Source organism: Vipera ursinii, assembly GCF_947247035.1.
Source record: "Vipera ursinii genome assembly, chromosome: 2".
NCBI lineage: Eukaryota > Metazoa > Chordata > Lepidosauria > Squamata > Viperidae > Vipera > Vipera ursinii.
In genome coordinates, this window is record NC_139513.1 from 65,553,262 (window position 1) to 65,574,237 (window position 20,976).

At 37.6% G+C, this 20,976-nt stretch overlaps 2 protein-coding genes across 3 annotated transcripts in view; both read left to right on the top strand.

The window, feature by feature from the left end:
- The window catches only part of SFMBT1 (Scm like with four mbt domains 1), a 117,700-nt gene extending 113,097 nt beyond the window's left edge, over nt 1–4,603 (top strand). For both annotated transcript variants that reach the window (XM_083355705.1, XM_083355704.1), the window contains exon 21: nt 400–4,603. In XM_083355705.1, the coding sequence (XP_083211831.1) occupies nt 400–540 (141 nt within the window). In that variant the 3' untranslated portion in view covers nt 541–4,603. The remainder of the gene's footprint in view (nt 1–399) is intronic.
- A 1,902-nt stretch (nt 4,604–6,505) lies between these two features.
- The window catches only part of LOC310633384 (store-operated calcium entry regulator STIMATE-like), a 39,687-nt gene continuing 25,216 nt past the window's right edge, over nt 6,506–20,976 (top strand). The window contains exons 1-3 of the mRNA XM_083351091.1: nt 6,506–6,742; nt 17,972–18,020; nt 19,713–19,808. Coding sequence (XP_083207217.1) covers nt 6,541–6,742; nt 17,972–18,020; nt 19,713–19,808 — 347 coding nt within the window. The 5' untranslated portion in view covers nt 6,506–6,540. The remainder of the gene's footprint in view (nt 6,743–17,971; nt 18,021–19,712; nt 19,809–20,976) is intronic.

The following is a 20,976-nucleotide window of genomic DNA, read 5'->3' on the forward strand; positions in this document are numbered from 1 at the left end:
GCAGTTTGGCAGGTCGAATCCCGAGTGCCGCCTAACAGAGTGAGCGCCTGTTACTCGTCCCAGCTTCTGCCAACCTAGCAGTTCGAAAGCACGTAAAAATGCAAGTAGAAAAATAGGGACCACTACGGTGGGAAGGTAACAGCGTTCCGTGCGCCTTTGGCGTCTAGTCATGCCGGCCACATGACCACGGCGACGTCCTCGGAAAAGCGCTGGCTCTTCGGCTTTGAAACGGAGATGAGCACCGCCCCCTAGAGTCGGAAACGACTAGCACGCATGTGCGGGGGAACCTTTACCTTTACTAATATATGTAGTGTCTTACCAAAGTATTATTTTGTTTATAATGCCTTAATAAAAAAAACCTTTAATAAAAAAAACATTTCTTTTAATTTCCCTTGATAGGAAATAGATGGGCAGGCACTTCTCTTGCTCACTCTTCCCACGGTTCAGGAGTGCATGGACTTGAAACTTGGCCCAGCCATTAAACTTTGCCATCACATTGAAAGGGTTAAATTTGCCTTCTACCAGCAGTTTGCCAACTAAAACAGGAGGAAGAAGATAAACTGAACCTGAAACTTTGAAGCACAAGTGCAGTAACCTGCTTTTCCTTCAACAGGAAGAACCAAGAAGGGTTAGATGGAAACTGCTTATGAACTGGCTTTATAGTTTTGCACTTTGAGTGGGGAAAATACTTGGAGCAAAATATGAATGCAATCCTAACTATCTTTGCAGCTGTCTTTTGGCTTTAAAAAGTAGTACTTACTCATTCTGTACATCAGGGCTTTTTTATGAATAAAAGATATCTTTTCATGAGGAGAAAAAAAAATTCCTCCAGTTGTGGTATGGACAAAGAATTTACAGCATGTGGAAAGGAATGCAGAAGATGAGCATCTCTTTGCTGCTTGCTGAATGACCGTCCTCTTTTTAATTTTAATTTTTTTCAGTCTTGAAGGTAATTTAATTGAGTAGACTTAGCTGTTTGCCAAGATACGTGGTGTGGCCAAAAGCTTAAAAGTGAAAGTGCAGCTTCTTTCTGATCTTTATTTTAGAGCCTGCTCTCTACCTCTAAAACCAAAAAAGGCTACCAGGCAAGTAAAAGTATGATACAGCTACTGACTTTTCTGTAGTTAAATTATGGATGCTCCTCTTTTTTCTACTGTCCTGACAGAAACCTAGCCTTTAGCAGCTACTTGATAGTCACAGACTGAAGAAGTAACACTCTTTATTATGGAGAAATACTGATAGTGAAGATTGAGCCTGTCATGTTGTAGATAAAAGTAGAGGGGGAAAACTTAGAAATTGTGGATATTAATATGTGCTATGGGTAAGCTAAAGTTGCACAGAAATATTGCCACACATCAGAAATTATGTGTTCATATTTTTTTAGAAAATATGTAGCTGTTTAGGGAAAATTACATGGTCTTCCCTTATTATTTGCTTAAAAAACTGAACTTCCATCCTTAGAAGAATGAACTGAAATGCAGAGCTCCTTCCAGTTCTTAAATAATTGAATTTCTCCACTTAATTGTTACATTTTTGTAAATGCACACATAGAACTTGATTTTCTTAAAGTATATACAGAAGAAAAATTGTGGCATAGCTTGCATGCCATACACACACATTAAGAGATGGAATTTGGTTTGCCTAATGTGTAGAGAACTCAGCTGAGTTCATCAGTTTAATATGCTGATCTAATACAACTATAGGAACAAGCTGATGCTTTAACATGTTTTGAATGGAAAACTAGGTTTTTATTGAAGCTAAAAGGACCAGAGCAGTTTCTGCATTTCTACCCATTACATACATAATTGGTGACTTCAGCCACTGAGTATTTATTATTCACAAGTTAGATCAAAGCATTGGTGATTTGCTGGAGAGTCGTGTTGCAGGGCATATTGAATACTTTCAGGAAGAGAGAGAATGTGTATCTTGAAAGAAATTTCTTAATAACTTATTCTGCTACGTAGAATCCTAGAGGCAGAATGATTTCATGCTTCAGGTTTCAGTCAAAGTAGGTTTAGTACATGAAATGCTATGTAACTGAACATGTGGGCCACGTTTGCAATTAGATTTGTATATTGAAATTAGTGCTATTCAGATGCTCCATTATTTATAAGAACATGCATGTGTGTGAGAGTATAAATGCCTCTGTTTGGCATCAGAAAGAATATGGGGGGGTTGTAAAAAAAGATATCAGGCTCAATGTAATTCTTGCTTTATTTAATTAGCTCCAGTTGGAATACACTCATGTGTTCAGACTTGTATGTCTAACATTTTCAGGGTTTTTCAAGTAAAGCTTTCATATGCCATATATTACTATAAGTAATATTTTGAATGCCAGTATAATAGATGCTGTCTTATTTAGGTTGTATTTATAGGCTGACATTTCAGTCTTGTTCTATCGTTTTGGTCTTAGTATAACCATTAAGGGTTTTCCAAAACAAAACAAAAAGATGGTTTTCATTACTTCTTACTTTGAATGAGTCATTTCTATGCAACATGTAAAAAACTGATACATTTCATTTATTGAGGCCAATTCAAGCATGTCTTCTGGATTGAAGTTTAAAAGGTTTAACACAGTTTGTAAAATATTCCATATATAGTTCTGAAATATTATGAGTTTAGTAAAATGTAATTTAATCTATAAATCATTCATCTCTTTCCTATTACTGCCCTGATGAGTCAGCCAGTCTTACCTGCTTTGCTACTGATATGACATCCAAAGCCTGTTGGAATATTAAAATTGGTTAAAGAAAGTCTGCAAACTTAGATACCATTGTATATCTTTATGAGGCCAGTGACATTCTAGCTTGGAAAAATTCTGTTGGTTTCAAGGCCTGCATTAATATTTACCTAAAGCAGAGAGTGGAAAGGTAAACATAGTTTTCAGATTCCTGGTGCTAATTGCTGTAAAAAAGCATATAAAAATTATTAGAAACTGGCAGCAAACTAGATTTTCTCACGATTGTTGTCTTGAAGAAACACTTAAAATTTGGGGAGATAGAAAAAAATCAACATAAACATTTAGCCTACTCTGAAAATACAAGCTACTTTTTTATAGTTGACCAATGTGCAAAATATTCTTCAATTATACTCTGTAGTTGCCATTTTTATGATTCTAAAGATTTGGGAGAACAAAAGAATCAGTCCAATATTTCATAGTTACTAAATTGAGCATGGAGTTTTCCAAGATACAGAGATTCTTTTTTTATTTTTAGTATTAACAGGCCAAAATTTATCAGTTAAGAAGAGTTGAATAAAAGGTTTTTGCAAAAGATGTTTGCCAAAATGTGAAGTCTAAAGCCAGGATATCAGCCATTTTGTTTCTTTCTGTAAATAAAAGTTCACTCAAGATGTACAGCCAAATGTTTTAGCAGATATAAAATTCAGCATTTTAAATGAAGGTCTTTAAATGCCATTTTTGGCTTTGCCTAAGATAATTGTCTGCTCTGAAAATTTTCAGAATACCCAATAGTTGCTAAGCACAAAGAAACTGACATTGCCTGGAAACCTCACTGGTGTAAATTTCACTATATTCCAGGTGCATATGTTGGTATTAAAGTTTCACTAAATTATCCATATATGACCTTTATATTTGAAAGCAGCCTTAAGGGTAAGAGGTCAGAATGGATTTTGAAAGGATAAAACTAGTTTAAAAACTATGTTATATCTATAATTCAGTAGTATTTGTTGGATGTGCAGCAATATAACCCCTTTCCCGTGACTTGGATTTGTAACAAATGGATTGTATACTGAAGGCTATGAATGTGAATTCTTTTTTTATATCATGTTTCAAAACCAACACTGGAGAAGCACCAGCATAGTGTTTACTCCTCATAAGTACTTGCTTGCTAGAAATAGATTCTATTATTTATATTCTTTTAAGCAATTCTTTTTAAAAAAAACTAAAAACCAAATTCTATGCTGGAGAGCAAGTTGCTTTCTTCAGTTAATCAATTTAAATTCCAGTATTTGTCCTGTGCAGGGCTAGAACCTGGAATCCCTAGACATTTGGAACTTCACAGAAATAGGATTGACTTAAAATACCGAAGATGATTTATGTGTATGAAAAATGTATCCCTGTGTTTGCCCTATGGAGCCTTATATACCTTATATTACTGAAGGTTTATATTCATCAGCTTCTCCGGCTGCTATTTTGTTTTAATTTTCACCCATTTTCTCTTCTGTTCTGATTGTTCCCTTAATGTTCATAGACAATCAAAATCTCCTGAAAGAGCCTCTAAGGCAGGTACTGCCAGCATATTTCTTAGTGGTAATAGCTCATTGGACATGCACTTTCCTGCTTTGCTCTAAAAAAGATTAAAGATGTATATTGTGTTGTCTTTTCTGCTTGCTGTATTTTTACTTTAATTAATATATATGTGTGTGCGTGTGTGTGAACTGAGGATAACATTTTGAAAGTAGAAGTTATGCACATAAAATGTCTACTGAAGCACCTTCTTTGTTGCCTAGGTGCATCAGGTAAAGGGTTTTAAAATATTTTAGATTATTTGACTTGTTCTGTAAATGAATGTATATAATTTTGTGGTACTTCATGACCGTTTTAAGTGGTTGTAAGAAAATTAAAAATACTTAATTGATGCCAGTTTCTTTTGTGGTATTGTTGCCTGCTTGGAGTCTTTAATTGCTAAAGAAAAGGTAGAATTGAAAATTCATACCAGTATATGTGATTTTCCAAATATTTTACATTGTTTTTCAAAAAAAAACAACTGCAGTTTTTGAATCCTTGAGCGAATTGGCTATTGTCACCTTAATAACAATTTTCTAGGAAACATTTCTATTTTGGATACCAGCTGTATTTTTATTTTATACATCTCCAGCTGAAAAATGCTCACACATTCAAAAAACTAATATTGATGTTTTCCAGTATCCAAAAAAATAACACAAAGTTAAAACATTCAAATTCTAGGGGTCCTTGTCTTTTTTCCCCTCAGTCAATTCTTATCTGGTTATATTTTATAGCACCATATTAATGTTACAAACAAATAAGTCTTTTATCACATTAAAATAATAACAAAATTAAAACATTTAAGTTCTAGGGTTCCTTTTCTTTTTTCTCCTTCACTGTTTTTAATCTGGTTATATTTTATAGTACCTACTAATGTAACAAACAAGTAAGGTAAGTCCTTTATCACATTAAAGTTTAAGGACTTAGAAATAATTAGATGCAGTATCATTTCTCCCATCAGCTAAGGCAGAATGAAAAATGCTGTTGCACTGAAACACTGGAAATTCAAACTGCAACCTGATCCAGTAATTACAGTAACAGATTTCCCTGTGTTTCTTTTAACCCAGAAGAAGCAAGCTTAAAAGTATAAAGGGGGAACTCTTGGGTTTGAGATTTAAGGGATTGTAAATAAATAAAGTTATGTTCATAACATAAATTGGAGAAAACAGATGGCACTGCACAGTTTCTTTGGAACATTAATTATATGTTAGCTTGTGTTTGGAGGCAACTTTATGCTCAGTTGTATATCTTGTTTTACTATATATATCAAGACCCCCAAAGTTCAGTGGTGCTTTTTTTCCGGAAAAGCAAACACATTGAAAGCAAGTAAAGCACAAACCTACAGACAGATGCTATTTGTGTGAGGCTAATAACTTCTTTTACACTAGCAAGCATTCCATTTTTCCAGAATTCTTCCCCAAATGGTAAAATATGCTAACAGTGTGGTGATGCTATATTCTTTCCCCAAAAAACAATGAATGGAAGTAAACTTGTATCAATAGTTACACCATACAGAAATTAAGAGCAATGATAAAGTCACAAAAGCAGAGGGGATATTTTTATATTACATTTGAAAACTATTAACACTGGGCAGAGAGGGTCTGTGTGTATTCCATATTATTGTGATGCTTCTGTGGGATGTTTTCTGACTTCTCCATCTGAACCCTAGAATTGCCTGATGGTCTCTCATCCAAATATTAACAAGGCTAGATTAGCTTTCAAATTGTGCTGCCCCCTGCTAATTAAATTCCGTTTTCCTCCGCCGCGCTCCGCCTTCTCTCGACCTGTTTTTGAACCCGTGTCCTCAAGAGAAAACCCCAAAGAGCTGCACTGGCGCACCGGGGCTCAGCGGCTTAACTGTCCGTCTTTTCGCTGACCGCAGACGCCCTGAGCCAAACGAAAGGTTTGCTCGGAGGAAAACCCAACAGGAACCGAAGGCAGGCAGGCAAGCAAGCAGGGCCACCGCCGACCCCCCGGCTCTTCTCCTGCACGCGACCCTGGAGACGCTTAACTTCCCCGGCTCCGCCCGCCTTCCTCCGCTCTTAACCAGACGAAAAGCCGCCCTGGCGCCCAGGCGGCTCCCCTTTAGTCACGCCCCAAAGCCGCCCACGAAGCCGATCCTGATTGGAAGTACGTCAGACGGCGGCCGGGCCGTGACGCGCGGAGAACCCCTCCCCCTCGCCCAGGAAGTGCCGCGGAGCACGTGAGCGCGCGCCTGGCTTAGGTCTTGCTGGTCGGCTGCTGCTGCTGCCGCGCGCGCGCGCGCCCCTGCCGCGCGCCGCGCCGAGGGGGCCATGGGGGGCTCCCTCGCCCCCAACGGCTCGCTGGCTGTCACGCCCAAGCTGGACCCCCGGCGGCACGGCGGCGGTTCTTCCTCCGCCTCCCCGGTGAGGTCCGGGCCGGACTACCGCGGCTGCAAGAACGGGGCCCTGATGGACAGCTTCGGCATCTTCCTGCAGGGGCTCCTGGGGGTTGTGGCCTTCAGCCTCCTCTTGCGTGAGTGCCCCGTCTGGCCCCGTCTCTCTCTCTCCCTGCTGGGCCTCCCAGCCTCAGTTGGCCTCGTCGCCGCTTTGTGTTTGGACGCAGCTCTGCCCGCTTGGCCTCCCCTCCCCTCCCCGGTGCTTTAGCGAGGTCGTGACCCAGCAAAGCTCGCTGACCTCTCCTCGGCGCTCCTGGCCAGGGCTTCGTTCCTCCTCCTGGAGCGCCCGGCCCTGGAGCATAGGCCGGCTTTCTGGCGGTTTTTCCTTGTGCCCCAGCTGGGCCTGCGGGGCTTTGTTCGGCTCTGCCGCGTCCCCTTCCTTCTTCTCTGTCCCGGAAAAGGCTCGGTTGTGCTTTCCAAAGCCTGTAGTCTGGTGGTTTGCACTAGTGCAGCGTTTCCCAACCTTAGGAACTTGAAGATGCGTGGACTTCAACTCCCAGAATTCCCCAGCCAGCATAGCTGGCTGGGGAATTCTGGGAGTTGAAGTCCACGCATCTTCAAGTTCCTAAGGTTGGGAAACGCTGCACTAGTGGGTAATAGTGGATAGGTTTGCTTTGGAAGGAGGCTCCGTCTCTTAATTCCGGGAGACACCTACTTTCACTAGTGGGCTCACGATGTCCAGCTGTAGATGTAGATAAAGGCATTTTCCTTTGTACCTACAACTATCTTGGGCCCTTGGTCTGGGGGAGAGGGGAGGAGGAAACTGCTGAAAGGAATTGTAATCGAAAACCTTCTGAAAGCACCCTATCGTCAAGTCCAATCCGGTTCACTGGAGTTAAATATTTGCCAAAAGCAAGCTGCTGTTTGCTCTTTTCCACTCAGGCAGTATTTATTTATTATATTATATTTTTATACCGCCCTTCTCCCGAAGGACTCAGGGCGGTGTACAGGGCAATAAATACAAAAACAAGATACAAAAGTTAAAAGCGATTAAATAAATGCCCAAGGTTAAAACAATAATTAAGATGTATTTAAAACCCCAACCCTAACCCATCAGACCAGGTCAGACTGCTCAAATAGATGCGTTTTTCTGTATTCACTATATTTATATTCCAGTATGAATAATTGTGAATATGTTTGACATAGTGTATAAGAAACATAATACTGGATGTGGAGCTTTGATTGGCAATATTGTTTCATTTTCAGTTTAAGGATTAACATGCATGACTTTTGAAAGTGTGTCACTTTATACGTGGGCTGCTTAAAATCTGCTGGAATATGAAATGTGGCTATATTCTAACATTCTGCCACATTATTCTCTGATCTGTCAGGCTTATTTGGGAAATGGTTATAAAAGCTAATGCTTGAATTCATATCTTCTTTGTTAGAAACATTTTCAGTTTTTTTGTTCAAGAGGTTTTCAAACTAGCAGAATGATTCATTTTTACAAATTTGAAAAGTCTTTTTAAGTCTTTTTATTTGTTGTTGTTAGCTGCGAAGTCGTGTCCGACCCATCGCGACCCTATGGACAACGTTCCTCCAGGCCTTCCTGTCCTCTACCATCTTCTGGAGTCCATTTAAGCTCACGCCTACTGCTTCAGTGACTCCATCCAGCCACCTCATTCTCTGTCGTCCCTTTCTTCTCTTGCCCTCAACCTTTCCCAGCTTTAGGCTCTTCTCCAGTGAGTCCTTCCTTCTCATTAGGTGGCCAAAGTATTTGAGTTTTAGCTTCAGGATCTGGCCTTCTAAAGAGCAGTCAGGGTTGATCTCCTCTAGGACTGACCGGTGGAAAATTACAGGTAGTTCTCAACTTACAACAGTTCATTTAGTGACCGTTCAAAGATACAACATCACTGGAAAAAGTGACTTATGACCATTTTTCATACTTATGACTGTTGCAGCATCTCCATGGTTATGTGATCTAAATTCAGACAGTTGGCAACTGACTCACATTTATGATGGTTGCCTGGAATCATGTGATCACCTTTTGCAACCTTTGACAAACTCAGTGGAGAAGCCAGATTCATTTAACAAGTATGTAACTAACTTAGAAGGGACGCGGTGGCTCAGTGGGTTAGGACGCTGAGCTTGTCGATCAGAAGGTTGGCAGTTTGGCGGGTCGAATCCCGAGTGCCGCGTAACAGAGTGAGCGCCTGTTACTTGTCCCAGCTTCTGCCAACCTAGCAGTTCGAAAGCACGTAAAAATGCAAGTAGAAAAATAGGGACCACTACGGTGGGAAGGTAACAGCGTTCCGTGCGCCTTTGGCGTCTAGTCATGCCGGCCACATAACCACGGAGACGTCCTCGGACAAGCGCTGGCTCTTCGGCTATGAAACGGAGATGAGCACCGGCCCCTAGAGTTGGAAACGACTAGCACGCATGTGCGGGGGAACCTTTACCTTTACCTTTAACTAACTTAACAACTGCTGTGATTCACTTAACAACTGTGGCAAGAAAGATCGTACACTGGGGCAAAACTCACTTAACAAATGTTTTGCTTAGCAACATAAATTTTGGGCTCAGTTGTGGTCATAAGTTGAGGATTACCTGTATTTACTGAAGTTTTATTTTGTAGTTCATTTCTAGTTTTATAAGGCTTATAAGAAAAAGTATATAAAGTATTTTGAAGAATATTTGTTGCGTCTTGCCTCTGCTTTTTGTTTGCATAACCTGACTTACAAGCAGTGAAATTCTAGCTGATCACATATGAGCATTAGATTTAGGCTTTAGGTCACTATATATGAATGGATTTTGTATCATGACATCACTTGTACATGTTTTGTCATATTCATACAGTCTCAGTTTCCTATAGATACCTATGGTGTCATTAATAACATTTAACAAGCCATGTAAAGAATTCTATTTTTAATTTTGCAACATTCCTAAATTCAGTATTAACTTGAAAATTAATGAGGTTTGCAGTAAAATATTACTGTATATAATGTTACTCTTCATTGTTCCAGCCATCGACCTCTTCTTTCAATATTCCTTCTCCCTCTCAAGAAATCTATGACTAATGAGAATGCCTAGTCATGAACATGGTCTTTTTTTAATCTCAGTTTCTTAGCCATTTCTCCATTGTCCATGAATAGTGCTACATAAGGCCTCGGATTATTGTTACTCATGTGAACATACATAGCTTTATTGATTTATTCTATACATTCTTTTTTAGGGTATATTTTTTTAAAAAAATATTTGTAGTTCTGCAATAGTTCCTTCCAACAGGCAATACCTCTAGAACACATAGCTCTGGCAGTTTTCACTACATAAGTGCTGTTACTTGAAAAAGTGAATTAGATCTGTGGTGATGATTTTTAATTTTCAAACCTCAGATAATATTTTTAAAAGGTCATTTAAGGGGGTATTTATAAAACAATAGGCTTAAGTGTATTTTTAATGATGGATAAATATAGGTTGTGAGTGGAATTGTTGATATAAACTTTGTGAAGGCAATAAAAGAAATGATATAGTTTCTATTAATTTTCTGAGAGAGAAAACCATTTATACTGACAGAGCTTTCAGGGTTTATTTTTTTAAGTTTTTTAAACAAAAGTATAAGTACCATGGACAGCTCCTCCAACATAAACCAGTATTGATTTTATTTGGGGTGTGTCAGATAAAAATAATTACTTTTTTCACCAGAAGGTTCTGGTTCGGGGATAGAAAATCATTGGCTAATGAGTATTGATTTTCAAAAATCTATATGCAGAAATATGACTGTTCAACTAGTAAGCCCAGCTTTTCATTAGTTTTACAACTTGTAAAACAGGTCAGATGAGACATAGAACAACAACATTTTAAATGCACAATATATATTGCTAATCACTGCACCAGGTATCAATAAGCTTAAGAATCATTGTTCTCTACAAAAATTAAGCATGGAAAAATATTAGGTATTAATTATGTCTGTGTTGGTGGAATGCTATGTAATAGCCAGTAGTAGGATTTAGCTACATACATAGTCAGAATATGATGGGAAAACTCTGAAGAAATCACAGAGCTAATGACAAAACTGGGAAGTTTCAAAAATATCCTGGAAGAAGGCAATAGCAAGACACTTCTTTATTATGACTAAGATAATAGAGATATGTCTATAAAGTCAAGAGGAGTTGAGCTTCTCTTGAGTGAAACTTTACCTTTTCAGAAGAATGTTTTAGTTAAGGGAATTCCCTGTCCTGTTGTTTAATAAGAAAGATATCCTCCTTAAAAATAATGCATTAAAATATATGTACAAAGCAATTATTTGTGAAAACTGAAGTAGACATTTCTGCTGTTCTCACAAGGGCTTCTTTTCTGGAAATTGAAACTAGTCGTTCTGTGCAGAAGAGAAGTAAGTGTAAGGATATACTTTGAGCAAAAAAGAGTGATAATCTAGATTCTCTTAGGCTTATTCATAAGACTAATAATATCAAGTTGTATGTAGCTGTTTTCAAGGATATCACATTATAGGTTTAATTCTTGAAGACCCAAGATCAAGAACTTAAGAAAAATAAATTCCCAGTTTCTGTCTAAATTACCATTGTAAAAAACTATATAATATAAGCAGTACAGTACTGGGTTTTTGGTTTCCATTCCTGCATCTCAATGCCTTTTTTGTCTCTATGTTAAGTATTTTTAGACTGTAAGCCTGAGGACAGAAGTGTTCTTGTTTTTATTAAACTCTAACCCATTACAAACGTCCTTCTCTTCAACTATGAGATCTACATGCTGTAAATAAATTTATTTAATGTAAGTGGATCTGAAACAGGCTATTCTAAATTTCTCGTAACTGAAACAGGAACTTTATTCCTGGAGTGAAAAAGATGGGAGAGGAAAGGAAAAGGTACTTTGTTAAATTATAAAGCCTTCAGCTTGAAATCTGAGCTCTTGAGCAGGTGTGGGTAAATATCTTATGTAGTGTGAGAGGAAAGAGTGTTGTTTAATCGTCAAGTACGGTATATATATTCTCACAACCTAATACCACCACCCTAAAAGCTCACTGTGTTAGAATTGAGAGGTGGAACTTTTTCTTGTCCCTAATCATTGCTTTCTTTTTCCCCTTTTCTAAAAAGGGGAATCAACACATTAATACGGACATAATTCTTTATCTCATCCAGTCTGGCTCCAATGATCTATAGATCTTATTTCATTATTTCTGTTTCACCAAATAAAACCCTGAACCAAATTTGTAAGCAGACATCAGCAGCTTTTTAAAATCAGCTGCTGAAAAGATTTATATGGGAACATTCCTCAGTTGGGTTTCTACGAAAGAATTATTTCTCTTTCTTAACTATAAAAATAGGAAAACAGCCTTCTAAATTAGGGCTCAGGAATGGACACTTGGGCATCCAACCATCATGAACAGAACTGCCATCAGTATTTTTATAGCTCTTTTTAAATATATAAGCTTATATTTTTATTTTTCTAGAAGGTAGCTCTTCAGTATGCAAATACATTTCTTTATTTTGTTTTATAAAGAGGTTTTGGTATGTTATTTCTTTTCAAATTTTGAAAAAATACTTTGCAGTTATCTTTTTCTCTCCTATATTTTCTTCTAACCTTAAACAGAAAGAAACAACTCAGAAAATCTTCTTATCAATATATTTTAAAAATACTTAAAATACTTTAAAAAAATTAAACAAGGTGGCATTCTGGAAATTTGCAACTCCCATTCTTTGAACTACACCCAATATTGAATATAAGTACACTGCTCAGAGTCCCTCTTTGAGGGAGATGGGCAGTTTAGAAATATATATACAAAGACACACATACACAGGCATATGTGTGTGGAAAGGTTGTTACCCCTTTTTTTGCATACAAGATTTACTTTGTAAGTTCCAACATGATCATCAGATACACCCTTAGGATGTGGTTAGGCACTAGGGGGGGGAGAATTCATTCAATTGAGGGACAGTATTTCATGGGCCTAATGGATGAAGCTTTTATTCTGGATTACTTGGGTGCTTTCAGAAGTATTTCGCATGTTTCCAAATAGCTGCAGAATTCTTATTGGCACATTTTAAAAAAAAAAATCCGATCTTTTCATCTTGTATATCCAGATGTAACACTTGGCCATATAAACAGTTTGTTCACTTTTCTTTAAAAAAATAATCTCTAGGTGGCCATTAATATGCAGATTTTAGGCTCCTTATCTCAGAAGTTGTCCCTTTAAATCAAAATGTAAAAATGTAAAATGTAACTTTATCATGAACCCTAAGCATATTTCCCTTCTTTAGGAATAAAATAGTACAACTTCATTTGTGATGCCGATTGTTCTTTATGCTTCATGCACATGCCTATTCTTATGCACCATTACTTAGACTTTTGTCTATTCAGCTGTGTTACTTCCTGGTATATAGGAGCTTACTGCAACTCTGTGCAGGTCATTTAGAAATGAATCTCACCGATTTCAATGCTTCTCCCAGCTAATAGGATTACACATTACCATCTCATTCATCTAAAAGGAGAACACTGATGCTCTAAGATTAAAGACATGGGAGGAAGAGGTAAAAAAACATAGATGCACCATGCTTCTTGTATTTTAAAACAAGAGCAAATGTCTCAGAAGATAGACAGAAATTCACATAGAACAGTCATCACATTTTCTTCTCTAATGAAAATAGCAATCACTTCTAGGTACAGAAATTCATTTCACATTTCATTCATATATTACACTACATTTCTCCTGTTTAACCTTTTGTCTATCATTTTGACCAATCTTAGGCATCACTTCTAAAACACTTCCAAAATAAAACAGCTCAAGTTGGAAAGCAAGGAAAATTACAAATAGTTTCATACAGGTATCTAAAACAGTCCCATATGGAAGTCACATGCAATCAATCGGCTATCCCTTTGCGACCTGGAAAGCTCTTGACCAGGGAGGAACAAAGATTTGGGGAAATGAAAGGTTCTTTGGGGAAAACGGTACAAGCAACCAACAAGTTTGAATTTTAAAATGCTCTCTCCTTTAAAGAGTAGGGAAGATGACTCTGATGGAAAAACGCTGCAGCTGTTACCTAGGCAGAAAGGACTAATCATTTTCTTAACCCCAAAACATTTGGCAATGACTGAAGCAGACACCTTCCTAATTCACTGAATTATAAGAAGGAGGAGAAGGTATATAGCACAACCAGACTTGCCAAGTTCTGTTGTTGTAGCCAGTCTCAATTAAAGTCATTCTAGTGCAGTTGATTTCCTGGTCTGGGCTACCTAGTGGTGTTCTCAGTGTTGGTTATTATACTTGAAGGATATGGCAAAGTTAAAAAAAATGTAGAAAAGTTATTGATCCCAATAATTAAAGGACTAGAAAAATTTCCCACAATTTTTTTAATTGAGATATATTAAAAATGGTATAGTGAGGATGGACAATTATTAGCTCTGCAGATGATTGATTTTATCAGCCCCAACTGAGTGATTAACAGTAATAGTGACATCTGGTGGACCCGTCATCCAGAAAATAAAATTTTACCTTATTATATTAGAACCATTCAATGAAATCAAATTACAGAAAATCTATTAAAATAAATTTTAAAAGTATTCAAATAAATATGTGCAATACATAGTTAAAATATGGAGTTAGCTACCTGAACATGCATTAATGATAATCAGTTTGGACAATTTGTAACATGTTTTAACATGTCTCAACATGTTTTTTGTAATGTGGTGACCAAAACTGGATGCAGTATTCCAGGTGTGGCCTTACTAAGGCTTTGTAGAGCAGTACTAATACTTCAGGTGAATTTGATTTTATGCTTCTGTATACAACCAAGGATTATATTAGCTTTTTTGGCTGCTGCCCGACACCGCTGGCTCATGCTTAAGTGATTGCCCACTAGGACTCCAAGTTCCTTCACAGTTACTGTTTTTGAGCCAGGTTTCATTTAATCTGTACTTGTACCTTTGGTTTTTCCTGCCTAAGTGTAAAACCTTGTAGACTGCTTAATGAACATCAGTTGATTCTCAGCTAGTGTTTCTGGCTCCCTCTTTAAGGAGAACCAAAAAGAACAAACTCCCTTTTGAATTTTGTTTGAAATGACTGTAAGTTCAGATTGCATCTTCAAAACAAATATAACTCAGTCATATTCACTTAGCTCCTTTAAGCTATTTTTTTCAACTATCTATAGATTTTAGGGGGGGGATGAAAATTGAGCCTGGAAAAATAATAATTGAAACCTTCCCATTCATGATTTAGAGTTTCTTAGGTAACAATAAAGAAATAGCTTATTTCATCTTCCTTTCCCATGGAATAAGTGTGCTGAATCCTTCTAAATCACCTCTTTTCTTCTTATTAACTTACTTTTTTCAGTTCAGAAGGCAGCAGTGAGAAACAAATCACATTCTGTGAGTAGAAATGGAGAATTTCTGAATTACTATCTAGTTATCTCTGATTAATAAATAAACTCAACTAGTAGGCTATAATTGACCTAATGGCTGAAGAGTCCTGATACCTGTTAGCGGTAACATGTGCCAAGTAAAGAAATTACCCAAGAAATAAGCTTTTATATGTTGCCTGACTATTACTTTTTAGCATCCTGGAGACTTTTACTTTCTTAACTAATAGTAGCTTTTGCTGGAAGTGTTGCAGACTAATATCCCTCAAACAGATTTTTTTTCAGATTGTTGTTATTTATGAAGCAGTATCATAAATGAAATATTGTCATTCTTCCCTTTCAGAAAGAAATGGGATTTCTTTCCATTCTCCTATGGTTCTTTTCTAGTTTTGCTACTGGTTGTTCCACTGGTTAATTGTTCTAACTGTCAGGAAATTTCTAGTTTAGTTCTAGGTTGCTTCTTGTCCTACCTTCAGGTGCTTTGGAGAATAGCTTGACTCTCTCTTCTTTGTGGCAGCCCCTGAGATATTGGAGCATTGCCATCATGTCACCCCTAGTCCGTCTCTTCATTAAACTAGACATACCCAATTCCAGCAACCGTTCCTTGTAAGTTTTAGCTTTCAATCTCCTAATCATCTTTGTTGCTCTTTTCTGTACTCTTTCTAGAGTCTCAACATCTTTTTTACATCGTGGTGACCAAAGCTGGATGCAATATTCCAAGTATGGCCTTCCCAAGACATTGTAAAATGGTATTAACACTTCACATGATCTTGATTCTATCCCTCTGTTAATGCAGCTTAACATTGTGTTGGCTTCTCTGGTAGCTGCCGCACACTGCTGGCTCATATTTAAGTGATTGTCAACTAGGACTCTGAGATCCCTCTCACAGTTACTACTATTGAGCAAGGTATCACTTATACTATACCTGTGCATTTGGTTTTTCTTCCCTAAATGTAGAATCTTACTTTTTTCACCATTGAATTTCATTTTGTTAGATAGCGCCCAATGTTCAAGTCTGTCAAGATCCTTTTGTATCTGGAGTGTTGGCTATTACTGCCAGCTTGGTGTCGTCTGCAAATTTGATGAGTTCCCCATTTATCCCCTCATCCAAATCATTGATGAAGATGTTGAAGAGCACTGGGCCCAGAACAGAGCCCTGGGGCACCTCACTACACACTTTCCTCCATGTAGATGCAATTCCATTGAGACCATACACTGAGTACACGGGTCAGCCAGCTACGAATCCATATGGTGGTGATGCTGTCTAACCCACATTTTTCTATCTTATCAAGTAGTAGGTTGTGATCTACTTTATCAAATACCTTACTAAAGTCCAAGTAAATTATATCCACAGCATTCTTCTGGTCCACTATTTTTGTCACCTGGTCAAAAAATGCAATAAGATTTGTCTGGCATGATCTGTTTTTGACAAACCCATGTTGGCTTTTGGTAATGACTTTGTTCGCCTCTAGGTGTTTACTGATTCGTTGCTTGATTATCTTTTCCAGAATCTTCCAAGGTATTGAGTTCAGGCAGATAGGTCTGTAGTTTCTTGTATCCATTTTTTTTCCTTTTTTGAAGATAGGAACTACATTAGCTCTTTTCCAGGCCTCTGGTAGTTCCCCAGTGCTCTAGGATCTTTGAAAAATATAATTTATTGGTTCTGAGATCAGATCTGCCAGTTCCTTCAGAAACATGGGGTGTAATCCGTCTGGTCCTGGTATTTTGAACTCTTCTAGGGTGGACAGCTGCTCACTTACCATTTCCTTGTCTATCTTAGCTTGTGTTTCTAATCTGTTTTTTATGGTACTGTTTTTGATAGGTTGGTCTGTTTTTTCCCTTTGTGTAAAGACGGATGCAAAAAATGAGTTAAATAGTTTTGCTTTCTCCCTGTTGCTTGTCACCTTGCCATTTTCTCCCACTAATGTGCCAATCATTTCCTTAACTTTTTTCTTGTTTTTTACATGTTGAAAGAAGCTTTTTTTGTTGTTATTTTTTACTTTTTGTTGCGAGCCTTAGTTCATTTTGAGCCTTAACTTCATCTTTGTAGGCTCGGGCTATTTGCTGAAATTCAGCCTTCTTTCCACTTTTTATACTTGTCCTTTCAATTCTGGGAGTTGAAGTCTACAAGTTATAAAGGGGCCATAGTTCCCTACCCTGCTGTACAATAATGATTAAGGCATCCAGCTAGAAACTGAAAGGCTAATGACTAGTCCCATCTCAGGCACAAAGCCAGCTGGTGGTCACTTTCTGTCAGCCGTAGGAAGTAGGAAATGGCAAACCGCTTCTGAAAAATCCTGCCAAGAAAACTGCAAGAACCTGTCAGGCAGTCTTGGAAAACTGGACATTATTGAATACACACACACACACACACACACACACACACACACACACGTGTGTGTATGTGTGTAATGGTCTTTTCAATATTATTTCTGAGCTAGTAAAAATACATTAGAACCTACTTTTGTTTCTGTAGAATCGTTCATGTGGATGGGTTGAGTACGTCACTCTTTTTTTTTTAACTAGTTGAGGCATTGGCTTTAAAGATTAAATGCTAACAATGCTCATGTTACTTGAAACAAGCACACTGCTAATTGTTTGCAATGTTTTTCTTATGACCTTCAATTGTGTTTATTGCCAATTTGCTTTAAATAGTTTTTTCAGTTGTTTTCAGTTGCATGAAATTCCTCATTTCTTTTAATAGAATGATTAATGTCCTATCCTAAATGAGCCATGGGACTAGTTTTAAAGTGTTTCTGTTTATTGAATTGCAGATTGTAAGAGACAAGGGTGAAAGAAAGTGTGCATTAACAATAACATACCTGGGTTTAAATACTAACAGAGAATCCTGGTACTGAATACCACGTCATTTTATGAATATGTCCTTAAATATTAGATTCCAATCTGCAGTAGTAGAATATACTGCTATTGCATATAGATTCCATCTGGGTGGAGGACTAGTTGATAGCCTACTAATAATTGCTAATTTTCTTCCAGTGAAACGCTTCAGAGAACCAAAACATGAAAGACGTCCTTGGAGAATTTGGTAAATGTCTACTGTTTTTGCAGGCTGAGAATGATTAATTATAAAAGATGTAATATGACAATGATTTCTATAAATATTAACTCTTCACTCTTATCTTTTGTAAAAGAGAAGATCTTGCCAAAGTGTAGGAGTAGCCAGTTATAGTTCTCTATAAGTAATAGAAACTTAAGATTATGTTATTGGCAACATGGATTCCAGTTTTTGTTCAGTCATCTATTTGCAAAAAAAAATTTTTTAATTGTCTTGCTTCCAAAAGGCAATTTTAAAAGTGTCATTACTTTCCGTATTACAGTAATTTCTAAACCTAAAGCATATACATTTAATAAATAAAACTTCATACTTTTCCCTAGTTGCAATTCTACAACGAGCTTATGAAGCATAAGATCCAAGGGAACTGCCATACAGGTAGTCCTCATTTAACTAGCACTCGTTCAGTGACCATTCAGAATCAGGAGAGCATGAAATGAAGGGATTTGCAATGTATGCCTGAAGTTACATGATATATTGAACTGCCGTCGGAGTCACCTGATTGTGATTTGAGCAAAATTCTTTTGCATGTATGACTGGTTGCCAAGTGTCCCAGTATCATGTGATGGCTTTTTACAGTCTTCCCTGCCAGCTTTCCCAAAAAGTCAGTGGAGAGGCCAGAAGGAAAGGTCACAAGTTGCTACCACTGAAAGAAATCCCTCTGGTTTCTGGGGACTGGCTGTAAAAGATCCCTCCTGAACTCCAAGCAAAATCTTGGCACAGAGCGTTTGCAGCATGGGGTGTTTGCAGCCACTGCCAGAAATCAGAGGGGCTTCTCTCTCTCTGGGGGCTGGCTCTAAAATGCTCTATGCCAGGGATCTTCAAACTTGGCCCATTTATGACTTGTGGACTTCAGCTCCCAGAATTCCTCAGCCAGTTTTGCCTGGCTGAGGAATTCTGGGTGTTGAAGTCCACAAGTCGCAAAAGGGCCAAGTTTGAAGACCCCTGCTCTATGCCAAAGCCCTGCTTAGATTTCAGAACAAACCTTTTTCAGCCAGCCTCTTTGAGGGCAAAAGGGATGCCTCCCCAAAGGATTATGGTCCTCTGTGGGGCTGAGTCCCTTCAGCAGGCAGCACTTAATGAACTAGGAGATTGCTTAATGACTGCAACCAAGAAGTTTAAGCAAACAGTTGTGACATCTCACTTGATGACTGCTTCACTCAGTAATTAAAGATTCTGGTCTCAATTATGGATGTAAATTGAGAACTACCTGTGTGGTACATTTATTATTTGTCCCATGTTCAGTGCATTTGTTGAAAACAGGTTTTGGTCGAACCCATTTAAATTTGGCCCCTCTGTTCTAGAATAATGAGAAGTATATTTTATTCAAATGCTTGATTACCTGTCAATTGCTGTTGTGGTCTAATGATGCCAGTCTTTTCACTCAGTTAAGAAATTTGTAAGATTTCAAAAATGAATGCTATTTAAAGAGAAATTTGGATTCCAAAAGCCATTAAATGCTTTGCAATCTTTAATATCAGTATTTTGCTCTCTCATAGCTAAACCTAGAAACTCCATAATTCTTCCTGCCCCATATTCTAGAATAAAACTATAATATCAACCATGTTTGTGGATGAGGGGGTGATTCTAGAAATATAAATTATAACTATATAAATTAAAATATTCAATTATTCAATTTGATGTCTAAAAACTTAATTTTTGTAGGTTTTTGGATACTTCCAAACAAGCCATAGGGATGATGTTCATCCATTTTGCCAATGTATATTTATCAGACCTTACTGAAGAGGATCCCTGTTCACTGTAAGTGAAGAACAATCTTACTGAAGTTCAGCTAACAAGTAAACCAAGATATGCACAAAGTTTTATTTTTCAAAATTAACATATTGTTACCATAGAAGTACTGGCTAGATCTGATATGACCAAAATACGTCCTCTTGAGTGCTGAAGACAATAATCAATGATACTATGTCACCTGAATTCTTTAATCCTCCTATTTGTTAATCCTTCAATTTTCCAATGGTTTGTGCTCTCTGGAAAGATTTTTAGGACTTCCTGTCCTTACATTTTTCTTTGTTAACCCAGATCCAACTTTTCCTTCATCTCTCTGGGTGATGTTTTCGGTTACAGCTGCACTGCACTGAATTTAAGGGTCTCCAGGCTCTGAAATATAGCAAATAGCCAATACTTGTCATAGTAGTTGGCAATTTTTAGCTAACCTTAGCTAATTTTATTAAAACTAAAGGTGAACATGGTTAGACCTTGTTGGTTCTTTGATGGGGTGCATAAAACACCCCAAGACTTGTAAGGCTTGATTGGAAAATCCCAGAAAACAAAGTGAAGTTAGTGGCAACCTGTCTCCATATTTTTTTGCTAGGATAAAATCACCCAGACTCTAAAGCTTTTACCTTTTATATTTAGCCTAGCCTTCAAATCAAGTTGATAAGTAGGTACAGAATATCTACAGAAAAGCACCAAGCAATTCCTTTGATGCTGTAATTGATGAGTACATTAAATTTAAAACAATGTACTATATTCCATTGTCAAGTGACATGCACAGTACCACAAAAACTGACTAACATGCAGTTAACTGTGCAGAAATGGTCCACTTTTGTATTAGCTGAAGCAACAGTGACCTCTGCTGGCCTTTACATGTAATAAATGCTCAAATTATTCTAGCTATGTACTCAGTCTTGTTTATAGGCTTTCATACCCTAATAACATGGTTGTTGTGTTTTTTTAAGTAAAACATTGCATTTTTTCTTGTGTGCTATATTTTATGTATTCAAGCATTTGCAAATTAATCGAACAGGAATTTTGGTTGTATTTTTAAACTGCTGTTTCTCCAAAGAGCTCAGTTTCCTCTCCAATTTTTATTCATGCAATTGCTCCACGTGGTAGGTTATCTAATCAGCTTTATGGCTGAGCAGGGTTCTGAATCTAGGTTGTGCTGGCCCTATTGCAAGATGCT